At 19.1% G+C, this 12,993-nt stretch overlaps 2 protein-coding genes across 2 annotated transcripts, besides 5 other annotated features; one reads left to right on the forward strand and one right to left on the reverse strand.

Moving 5' to 3' along the window:
* Positions 1-115: part of a repeat region that runs on past the window's edge.
* A 596-nt stretch (positions 116-711) lies between these two features.
* Positions 712-1,114: a repeat region.
* Positions 1,115-3,679: 2,565 nt separating this feature from the next.
* On the reverse strand, positions 3,680-4,573 carry PGAL8A_00326100 (fam-g protein; the record flags this gene model as incomplete). Its single annotated transcript, XM_028672287.1, has 2 exons — positions 3,680-4,369; positions 4,499-4,573. The coding sequence occupies 2 exons, from the start codon at positions 4,571-4,573 to the stop codon at positions 3,680-3,682; spliced, it is 765 nt and encodes a 254-aa protein (XP_028528855.1).
* A 2,720-nt stretch (positions 4,574-7,293) lies between these two features.
* Positions 7,294-7,827: a repeat region.
* A 262-nt stretch (positions 7,828-8,089) lies between these two features.
* Positions 8,090-9,090: a repeat region.
* A 188-nt stretch (positions 9,091-9,278) lies between these two features.
* Positions 9,279-9,825: a repeat region.
* A 1,886-nt stretch (positions 9,826-11,711) lies between these two features.
* PGAL8A_00326200 (fam-g protein) lies at positions 11,712-12,258 on the forward strand (the record flags this gene model as incomplete). The annotated part of the gene is made up of 2 exons (XM_028672289.1): positions 11,712-11,786; positions 11,917-12,258. 2 exons carry the CDS (start codon positions 11,712-11,714, stop codon positions 12,256-12,258), a joined length of 417 nt encoding a protein of 138 aa, XP_028528856.1.
* Between the last annotated feature and the right edge of the window lie 735 nt (positions 12,259-12,993).

Raw genomic sequence — 12,993 nt, forward strand, 5'->3', positions numbered from 1 at the left:
TAAAAATATATATAAATACATAAAAACCGTAGAGGAAACTAGACATGCTCTTTATTAATTTGTTTGTTCAGTACTCTAGCAGAGTTATCGAACACCCAGTTAATAAAACAATATTCTAGCAAAGTTATTGAATAAGAAATATATAAATTAATATTTCAACTTAAAAATTAATCTTTTCAAAAAAAAAGTAAATATATTTTTTTTTTATATTTAAATATTAGAAAAAGAAAACAAAGTAATTAACAATCATTTTTTTATTTTTTATTATTTTTTTTATTTTTACATCTAGAATTTGCATGTATAACTATATATTTTCCATACAACTATTATCGTTTATTTTAAAAAGGATAATAATACATTTTATTAACCAACATGCAATCGTTAAGTAAAAAAGAAAGAAAAAAATTAGTTAATGTTTTTTTATTTTTGTAATTTAAATACACAAAAAAATGAATTTTTATTTTTTTTAATAGGAATTTAGTGGTCGAAAAATAGATGAAAAAGTTATTGACTAAAAAAGCTTATTGTAGTGTACTTTTATTTAAATTTGAATAAGAGAATTTTATATTAACTGTAATAAAATCTTTGTGTTTTGTAGTACTCATGTAATTTAATTTGAATTTTATCAATTATTTATGCTAGTTAATTTGAGAGCAATAAATTTAAATTGTTAAATATAAATCATAATATAAATAAAATAAATGTAATTAATGGTTTATTAATTTCCTATTCATTACATTGCTGGATATTGAAAAGAAGGATTAACAACGAGTAGGTAGTGTTTCTCCTACCATTTAAATGAATTTAAATATGTTTTTAATACTACAAACCATTGAAATGCATATGGTCTCCTTCATTGAGCATTTATTGTTTTTAAGAGGCATTTAATTATTTTAATAAAATTCCCTAATTTTTATTAAAAATTTAAATATTTATTAATTATAGTTTTAAATCACATATATTTTACTTGTAATGTTATGATTAATGTTTAACAATTCAAATTCACTTCTCGCGAATTATCAAATATAAATAACAAAACACAAAATAAGTTATACAATACTACAAACACGAAAATTTTATTATTGTTAATATAAAATTTTCTCTTTAAAATTAAAAGATAAAAATTTGCGACGAAAAAAATTTTATCAATTTTTCTTCTATTTTTAAATAACTTGAATATTTTTTTCACACTATTCATTTCTATNTTTTTTTACTATCGCTTGCATAACTATTTATTTTCCATACAGAAACTATTTTTTATTCTCAAAAAGTCTAATAATACTTTTTATTATACAATATATATATATATATATATATATATATATATTGATACTATATTTATGAAGTATTTTTGACAATAGGAATTTTTTTTTTTTTTTTTTTTTTTAAATTAAAAACAAACTATTATTAGAATTTTTGAACAACTATAAAAAATAGACAAAAAAAAAAAAAAAACGAAAAACAAGAAAAAATAATTTATTTATTTTGTGTTCCAATTTAAATAGACATTTTAAAATACTTATATGAAATATTTTTAAAAAAAAAAAAACAAATTGATTTTATATTTTTTTTTCTTTTTATTTTTTTTTTTATAATTTTATTATATCTTAATATTTATTATTCTTAATGAAATAATTATATAAATTAAGAAAACAAAAATTATAACAAAAAAAATTCAAAAAATTTTATTTATATCTTAACAAAAAAAAAAAAGTTTTAAAAGTAAATATTAAAAAATTTTATCAATATGTATAAAGGATATTTTAATAAAAGTTAATTAAATATTTAAATTATATATTAATTTTTCTTTTTTTTTTTTTTTTTTTTTTTTTTTAGCCAGCTGGCCTTGTTCAGCTTAGAGAAGACTCAGAGAAGATTTCACTGTGGTCTTCAGGTGCCTAAAAGGAGTTCATAAAGAGGAAGGGGAGTAACTTTTTATGCAGTCTGATAGTGATAAGACTAGGACAAATGAATTTAAACTAAAATAATAACTAAAATAAAATAAATTTAGATTAGTTGTTAGGAAGAAATCCTTTACTTAGTGGATGTTGAGGCAGCCTAATCTGAGGGGTGGCAACTCTGTCCATGGCAGACGTACTGGAACAGAATGATCTTCAAGGTTCTTTCCAACCCAAACCATTCCATTATTCTACGATTCAATTATTCAGTGTTTCCATTAAGATCTCCATTATTAATATCTGAATTTCTTGTTGCAATTTTCAATACTTTTTGTTATTACTGTAATTATCTTCTATGGATATAACTCATGAATTTTCTGTTTAAATTCAGTATATTTTCTTTTGAATACTTTCAGATACCATCTTCAAATATTTTGTTCTCAGGGAGAAAAAAAAAAAAAAAAAGCTTTTTTAAATGAACTGTCAAAAATTCTAGCAGACATATCTTTAATTTCCTATTCATTACATTGCTGGATATTGAAAAGAAGGATTAACAACGAGTAGGTAGTGTTTCTCCTACCATTTAAATGAATTTAAATATGTTTTTAATACTACAAACCATTGAAATGCATATGGTCTCCTTCATTGAGCATTTATTGTTTTTAAGAGGCATTTAATTATTTTAATAAAATTCCCTAATTTTTATTAAAAATTTAAATATTTATTAATTATAGTTTTAAATCACATATATTTTACTTGTAATGTTATGATTAATGTTTAACAATTCAAATTCACTTCTCGCGAATTATCAAATATAAATAACAAAACACAAAATAAGTTATACAATACTACAAACACGAAAATTTTATTATTGTTAATATAAAATTTTCTCTTTAAAATTAAAAGATAAAAATTTGCGACGAAAAAAATTTTATCAATTTTTCTTCTATTTTTAAATAACTTGAATATTTTTTTCACACTATTCATTTCTATTTTCTTTCATTTATCTAGTAATTTCATGTCTATTTATTTTCCATACAGATATTAATTTATTTCTCAAGAAGGCTAATAATTCCTTTTATTAACAAATCTTTAACTCTAATAATTCTCAATAAAGACTTTTTTTTTCTTTTTTGTGTCCTTTTTTTTGTCATGTAGATAAGCTCGTAATAATTTTGCATCCAACTTTTTTTCTTCTATTTTATCGTCTACATTTACTATCTGATTTATTTACTTTCCATAATTTACATTTTTAAGTTATTAAATTATCATTCAACGAATTTGCTAGAGTAATGAAAAACAAATTATTAAAGAAAATATGGAGTTTTCTCTAGTAATTAATTGGATTTTAAATATAATTTTAATGATATAGACAAGTGAACGGCAATAATGCAGTTCATTGTGATTTTACTTTTATAAAAATTATGTATTTTTATTAAAAACATATATTCTCATTAATTATTAATTTTTAAATACAAAATATTTATTGCTTTTATAAGTAATTTTCAGTAATTTAAGTTCACTGCTTTTAAAAATAATAAAAATACTTAAATAATAAAAAAAATATTTAATTATATTAATTTCACATAACGAAAATTTTATTCTTGGAAATTAAAAAATATTCTAATGAAATTTTTTTTTTCTAAAAAATTTTTCTCTTTTAATTTTTTTTTTTGAAAAATAAAATATATCTCTATAATAAAAATTTAGACAAAATATTAATTTATCTTTTTTTTAACAAGATCTTGTGCATGAATAATTCTATATTCTCAGCTAAACCATTAATTTTTATTCTCGTAAAGGTTATCAAACCTATTAAAAAGAAATTTCCAAATATTTAATTTCTTATTTTTTTTTTTATTTTTTCCCTGCTTTTTTTTAGATTCGGATTCTGCTTTACTTTCTCTCATCTCATTCATAGATTCAGATTCTTTTTTATTGTCTCTCATCTCTTTCTTAGATTCTGATTCTGTTTTATTGTCTCTCATCTCATTCTTAGATTCGGATTCTGTTTTATTATCTCTCATCTCTTTCTCATATTCGTCTAATAATTTCTTTAATTTTAACTGTTCTTTCATAACACTAAGAATTAATTTTCCTTTTTCTTCATCTGGAATATCTCGTCGATAAATTATTGAAGATAGATGATTAACATTGTTAGCTGAAATTTCATTCCATTCAACATTCCATTTTTTTTTTTTCAATTTAGGGTCAATTCCACTTGTTTCACCATAAAATCGCTCCCACAATAATGGAGTATTAACTCTCTGCCATCGATCGCACGGATTCTCGCATTGATCCGGATTTTTACACTTGTTTTTTTTATCATCTAATGGACATTCCTCTAGACATCCTTCAGTGTTAGTTTGCTTTTTTCCTGGTATGTCACCCTCTGTTAATACTCTTTCATATTTTAACTTATTTTTTGCTTGCAATATATTTTTATCAATCAAACATTTATTGCAATCACACTATGGATTAAATAAAAATTTTTTAAAAGAATGTTTCTTTTATTAGAATAGTAAATCAAATGAAATGTTAAAAAGAATTAGAAATAAAATATATCTATATGTATATTTTTTGTAAAAATTCTAACTTACGTTATAAAAACATTGATACATCCAAATTAAAAGAAAGAATGTAGTAATTTTTAAATATAAAGTTAAAGTTTTCATATTAATATATTTATTGAATTATATTGAAGTGGAAGTTGTTAATTTAGGTGTAAAATTGTTTCAATTTTGAATAATACTTAATTATGGATTTGCAATATAAATTTAGATATTATTATAACTTATATTAATTTCCTAAATTTTTAAAATAGAAAATTATTTTCATATATTAAATGTAATTTCCTATTTTTTATTATTACATATGATGTTATGTTTACTTTAGGTAGGAATAATATTCATAATTATTTAAAAAATAAAATAAGAATGTTAATTTACAAATAAATAAAAAATGTAATAAATAGGATAAAATTATTTTAAAAATATTTTATTAAAATTTTATTTATCTTTAAATTATGTAAAGAAATTAAATATTTTTAATTTAATTCACATAAAAATTATAAAAGATATACATTTAATGTTAAAGGATCTTTTTTATTTTTTTTTTTCTAAATTTCCAATCTCTGTTATTTATGTCGAACATTAAATTATTTTATATATGATATATTAGGATTTATGAATATAAATTTTCGTATATTATATGCATATATCTCCATCAAAAAAAGAAAAAAAAACTCTATAAATTAAAAATTTTTATACGCATGTATTTTTCATGCAGTATACTACATTTGTCACAATTTTTCACTTAATATAAAACTAATTATTGTTTGGATATATTTTTTTTTTAATATGACTTATTTGATTTTTCTAATATACTTTTCATCATCTTATTTCTTTCTTTTTATTTTTATTATTGATGAATGTTTATACAATATAGGTATATATTTATTTTTTGTTATAACTATTTTTTAATAAAAATTACTTTTTCAACTATTTTAAAAAAAATAAAAAAAATTTATTACGCACTTAAATTCAAAAGAAAAAGTTAAGTAGGTATTTACATTAAAGAAATTATAATAACAAATCTTATAAAAAGCACATTTTGAAGTCAAATAAATTAATTACAATTAAAAAAAAAAAAAAAAAAAAATACTATTTTTTTAATCATATATTTACAGTAAAAAATATTTTTTAAAAAAAGTTTTATTTTTTGACAAATTTAACTTATTCTAAAAATACATTTTTATCAATTTACTTTTTTTCTAGTAACATTTATAAGTTTCAAAATTAATATAAATGTTATTTACTGAATATAAAAATATATCTTTAGTTAAATATAATAGGTTTTTTTTTATAAAATTCAAAAGAATATATTTTTTATTGTGATATAAAAAATATCATTAAATAAAGATTAAACAGAATTATAAAGTAACTTTTTGCATATATATTATTACAATCTTCTAATTAAATATAAAAGAATATTATTTATTTTTTTTTTTTTTTTGCCTTTATATATTTATTTGATAAGCCTTGATTATAATTACGATGTGTTTATTTTCTTTTTTATTTTTAGTTTTATATATTTATAGCACAATTTTTTATTTTTCATTTTAATTATCAAAAATCTAGGTAACTCATTTATAAAGTATAAATGAATTCAACAATTGTCCCTTCCTAATATATCTTTTTTCTTAAAAAATTAAATTTTATAAGACATATTTGTAAATATTAATGAGAATATTAATAAGAATTTTTAGTTTTTTTTAATTTAATTTATTAAAATCCTTGACGTATTATTAATAAAAAGTTGTATGTATAAATACTATAATTTTTAATATATTAACACTAATTTTTCTCTAAGAAATAATCATAAATTTAACAAAAGTGCATTTTTTATGATTTATATTTTTTTAATATTATATGTAGAAGTTGTTCTTACAAGTAAAAATATGTAAAATATTAAAGTGTCTTACATTTAACATAGATATTACATGATATTAAAATAATTTGAATAGTGTATGTATTGGAGATATAGAAACTTAAATTATCCAAATAACAGTACATGAAATGTTAAAATTATTATAATTATTATAAATAGGATAATATTCCTAAAGAAAAGAAATTATTTATAGCTCTGATTTATTAATGGTTGTTAAACTACATTTCTCGTGTCAAACAAATAAATTAATAAGGAATATGTGTGTAAACTCTACTTAATTTTAATATAAAATTTTTATTTTTATTAATAAACATTAAATATAACTTATTAGTTAATTATTTTTTCTTTAATTAATGCAACAATCTAAAATGTATTTTCCTTAATATTACATTTTAGCTTAAAATAAAAATATACATTCTATAGTAGTCTGCACATTATCCTCCAAAAAAAAAAAAAAAAAATTAATTCTTTTTTTTAGGATTACATTTTTGTTTAGTAATAAAAAAAATATAATAATAATATACATTTCTTTTTAATTGTAAAAACCAACACAGAAAAAATATTATTATTTTTTTTTTTTTTTTTAAGTTCGCTCACTTTATGTGCAAGTATGTATATACATATATTTTTTCTTTACATGCTTTTTGAATAACTATTTTTGAGAAGATATTTATGATATCATATTGTCCTTGCGAATTAACATGCACAAAATAAAATGTTTTTATTCTGTTTATTTGTCTAAATATTATACAAAAAATATCAATAGTATTGTTTATAGAGCAATGTATTAACCAATATAAACAATATGGGTAAAGCAAAATATGTTCACTATACGTCAAGAAAACTCACTGACATTCAGCAGAAATAGAGTACAATATAAAAAAAAATTATTTTCAATAGTTACAACTTATGAAACATTTGATTATTATATTAAAGGATCTATGGTATTGATTAACTGGGTGTTCGGTGACTTTTCTAGAGTACTGAACAAACAAATTAATAAGGATCACGTCAAGTTGGCTGTACGGTTTTGATGTATTTATATATACTTTTATATGTTTTGAACGAGTGATTCTTAAACATGTGCTCTACTTCGTTAAGCTTTCTTTGATTTCAATAGTCATTTATTTACTTTAATTAAAATCCTTATTTTTATTAAAAATTTAAATCCTTATTGAATAGTGATTATCATTTAATTGTAATTTATTTATCTCTTTGTTATGAATTATGTTCAGCAATATAAATATATTTCTGTTGAATTAACACACATAAACAATTAGTAAAAATGCAAATTAATTATATAAATGTTAATTACGTGAAAATTTTAATTTCATATGTATAATATGTCTCTCACAAATTAAAATATAAATATTATGCAAATTAAACTCTTTTATGTAAACATTTTTATCTGTTTAAGATCTCATTTTTATTGGTACTAAATCTTACTCTCGATTTTTATTTAACCAATCTTTTTATTCTCATTTAAATCATTAAAAAAAAATAAATATATTTTTTTTTTTTTTTTTTTTGTTTGTGAATGACCAACTAGGTATTCTTCATAAAACTAGTCTTTTTATTTTCCAAAAAGGTTAATAAAGCCTTTTATTTACCAGTACTCTAGCAAAGTCACCTAACACCCAGTTAATAAATCATATGTTCAGAACAAATGGAGATTTTGAGAGCACTAAAATAAACATATCAAATGGATAATAAAAATTGGATGAGGTTTCGTTTGAAAAACCTTCCAAATGGTTTGACGAGCTTGAAAACAGAGTTAAAATGAGAGAATTAAACAAATTTGGCACATACATGATAACGGAATCTTTATTACCAGAATCTTATTCATGATGGATAACAGAATTGTATTGCTATGAAGAAATAACTGTAATGTTACAGCTAAAGATAAAATTCTTGAAGAAGTTATTTAAAAATGGTGATAAGCGTATTAAACATATGAGAAAACTATTATTAGTAGATAGGAAAACAGTGTAATGGAAGCTATGAATTCATTTATTGAAGACTGTAAGGAATATGTTGATGGTTGTTTATGTTTTGATGAAACAAACGGATATAATATTGACGATGTAAGGAGATTTTTTAGATTGCGAATCCCATTTAATTGTTTAGTAAAAGCACCTATTAAATTATCTAAGAATAAAGAATTTATGGATGTAATATCAACAATGTTAGCATTAGAAGACATGTGCAAAAAAGAAAATAATCATAATAACTTGAATGTAATGGCAGTAAATAGAGATAAGTATGGATATTCAGAAAAGAAGGACAGAACATTTAATAAATGTTACTGTTGCGGCGAAAAAGGTCATATTAAAAAGGAATGCATACATAGAAAAAAAAGATGTAGTAATTGTAATATGATAGAACATTAGGCATTAGAATGTAGAAATAAAATGATACGAGATAAAGAAAATGAAATCAAAGGTATAATAAAAGATAAAAGATATAGTTTAAATTTTAAAATGATCAAAAATGAAACTAATCCACAGAAAATCCGTCAAATGCAAAAATACCTTAATAAACAATTGGAACACCTGCAAAGACAAAAAGAAAAGGAAAAAGAAAGGTATAAAGAGAAAAAACCTAAAGGAAATGATGAAGAGAAGGATAGAAAGAGGAATAGAATAAATAAGATATTTAAGGAGAAAGATATTGACATCGAAAAGAAATCCGATGAAAGTGTAACAGATTCAGCAGAAAGTGAATTATCTTTTAATAGGACAATTGGTTAATAAAAGGCTTCATTAACCTTTTTGGTAATAAAATGGACTAGCTATATGAAGAATGAGTAGTTGATTGTGCACACGCGGAAAAAAAAAAATATCATTGAATTTTTTTTGATATTTTTCTTAAAAAAAAAACAGAGATACGTAAAAAAAAAATATATTTATTTTTTTTAAATGTTTTAATGAGAGAAGAGAAAATTAATAAAATAAAAATCGAGAGTAAGATTTAGTACCAATAAAAATGAAATCTTAAATAGATAAAAATATTTACATAAAACAGTTTAATTTGCATAATATTTATATTTTAATTTGTGAGAGATATTTTATACATATGAAATTAAAATTTTCACGTAATTAATATTCATATAATTAATTTGAATTTTTACTAATTGTTTATGCTTGTTAATTCAACAGCAATATATTTAAATTGCTGAACATAATTTATAACAAATAAACAAGTAATTTACATTTAATTAATAATCTATATTCAATAAGGATATAAATTTTTAATAAAAATAAAGATTGATATTAAAGTAAATATATGCCTATTGAAATTAAAGAATGCTGAATGAAATAGATCGCATAATTAAGGATCACTCGTTCAAAGCGTTAAAAATATATATAAATACATCAAAACCGTAGAGCCAACTCTACGTTATCCTTATTAATTTGTTTGTTCAGTACTCTAGCAAAGTCACCTAACATCCAGTTAATAAATCAGTATTGAACAAACAAATTAAAAAAAGAGCACATAGAAAAATCTTTTTTTAATTTTTGTCAAATTATTCTCTTTTATTAATTATATCAAATATTAAATTCATGAGTTAATTACTATTTTTGCTTAATTATATTATATCTCATGTATATCACATTTTGTATTACACTCTTAATTTTTCATAAAAAAAAAATAAAAAAATATACGAACATTTTTTTCTTAATTTATTTGCTTTTAGAGAAAATGTTTTTTTTTTTAATATAGGTACTTTGTTTAAGTGTTAAAATATACATATTTAACCTTCATTTTAATATACAAAATGAAAATTTTTTTTTCTTATTTTATTTATTTTAATATCATTTAAAATTGTTGATAATCCTACTTATAAGCCAGTATTTATGTTATCAAAATTTTATGAGAAACATAAAGAAAAATAAAATAATTTAAATATAAATATATAAAACGAAAATAAAATAAATGCATTCTTATAATAATCAGAATCCATCAATTAAGCATATAAAGATTAGAAAAAAGACAAATGATTTTTTTAAATGTTTAATTAGAAAATTATAATAATGTAAATTCAATAGATTATGTTATTATTCGGTTTTACATTAATATATTGACACATTTTATATCCTAATAAAAATGTATACCCTTGTATTTTAAAAGAAAAAATCCATGGTATTTAATTAAAGATAACATTTTTATAGTTAATATAATAGATAAAATTATTGCTAAATTCAATATTTATGCTTGTGATTATTAGTATAATAAAAGAAAATTTATAAAAATACATTTTCATAATATGTTTTATATAATAAAGAATATTCTTTATAATTTTTAGAATAATTATGAAGGTAATTTTTCAAAATAAAAACAAAAAATTTTCGAAACAAGCTTTATACTGTATAAAAATGATTAAAAAAATAGTTTTTTTCTTTTAAACTTTTACCAATTTATTTAAAGTACTTTTTACATGATGTATTATTATAATTATTTTAAAATAGATATGTTTTCACTTTTTTTATTGAATTTGTGCATTTCAGAATTTTTTTTTTAATTTGCTTCAAATAAATGAAAAAGAAAATTATTTTAAAAAATAATTATGATAACATAAAATAAATACATATACATATGTATATTGTATAAACATTTATTATTAACAAACATAAAAATAAAACATTAAGATAAAAAACGTATAATAGAATAATAAAAATAGTTACATTTAAGGTAAAAATATTTTCAGTTAAAAATTAGTTTCGTGTTAAATTAAAAATGATCACAAATATAGTACACTTAATAAAAAATGCATGCACAGAAAAATTTTCAATTTATAGTGTTTTTTTTTTATTGATGAAGATACAATATCTCTAATATATCTAAATTTGTATCTATAAATTAATAATACCATATATAAGATAAATAAAAGTTTAAATTAGTTCACAGAAAAAAACTAATAGTTAAAAAAAAAAAAAAATTCATTAACATTATGTATAAAACATTTATAATATTTACTTGTTTTTAAATAACAATATATAATTTTTTTTTATCTATTTTAAGGATAAATATAATTTTAATGAAATATCTTTAAAATAATTTTACATATTTTAACCTTTTTTTAACTTATAAATATACTTTCTTATTTATTTTATTTTTCGAAAAACTAGAAGTAATAATCTTACACAAAGTCAATATAATATTATGTAAAATTATGAAAAATTTGGAATTATATTTTGTATAAACAAATAATTTTTCACCTTAAAAACATAAATAATTTAAAAATATTATAGTATCATATAAAGTAATATTACAGTTCTCTAACAAAGAATTATTGAAGATGAAAACAGTTTTATATCTGGTTTAATAACTCTAAAATTATTATTATACTATAAAAGTATTAAAATGAAAACATTTACTTTATGTTTAAAGATTTTTACATTTCTTATTTTAACTTGGATTTTTCATTGCTTTTACAATGTAAGACAAAGTTCGTATAAAAAAAATATATATAGATATATTTTGTTTCTAATAATATCTAATATTTTATTTATTTTGTTACATTAACAATAGAAAAAAAATTTTAAATAATTTTTATTTTATCTTATAGCATAATTCCAGTAGTTCTTTTATTAATAAAGATACATTTAAAATAAATAACAGGTTGAAATATCAAAGATTGTTAGCAGAGACTGATGTACTTGAAAAAAAACAGATACATATAAAAGAACGTAAAGAATATTATCCATCTGGTGAAAAAGATAACAAGGATGAAAATCTGGTTAATTTCAAGAATATATATATTATGTTGTATAGTGCTTTATTTCTATCAATATATGAATTGTTTTCTAAAAGAACTAATTATATGAGTAAAGAATGTTATCTTCAATCATTAGTTTTTTATAGGAAAAATATTTCATATGAGCGTCATTTGGAAGAATTACTTATTTAATAATATCATTTTACAAATGTAAAATGAAAAAATTAATTAATAGAATTTTATTAAATCTTCATTCATATTGTAATAAATTTTTATGTTGATTTAAAGAACTGGAAAAAAATAAATAAAAATAAGAGATAAAAAATTAAAAGCTCGATAATTAATTAAAAATAGACTTGTTAACCTATATGGAAATAAAAATTATAACATGAGAAGAAAGCACTTAATTAGCCATACATAAGTAATAGTTAAAAAAAAAATTAATATTTTGTTTTAAATTTTTTATAGAAATATATTTTATATTCTTTAAATAAGAAAAAAAAACTTTTAAATGTGAACAAATTTTTAGGAAGAAACATTTTTATGATAAAATTTTTTATTTTTGAGAGTAAAATTTTCGTTGTTATTGATATTAATATATTTAAAATTTTTTTTTGCTTTTTTTAAGAAAAGTGAACTTTAATAACTCAAAATTATTCATTAAAAGTTATAAATGAATGTTTTAAAAATAATAATTAATGATTAATGAAAATTTATGTCCTTAATAAAAACACAGGATTTTTAATAAAAAATGTAAATTATCAATAAAACACATAATTTACAGTTTATTTGTTTATAGTATTAAAGTTATATTTAAATTCATTAGATTAGTATAGAAAATTCTACATTCTCTTTAATAATTTTTCTATTTATTACTTATTTTATTAATTGTTTGTTCAATGGCTTTAGTAGTCTTGAACAAATAAA

This window comes from Plasmodium gallinaceum, assembly GCF_900005855.1.
Source record: "Plasmodium gallinaceum strain 8A genome assembly, contig: PGAL8A_v1_94, whole genome shotgun sequence".
NCBI lineage: Eukaryota > Apicomplexa > Aconoidasida > Haemosporida > Plasmodiidae > Plasmodium > Plasmodium gallinaceum.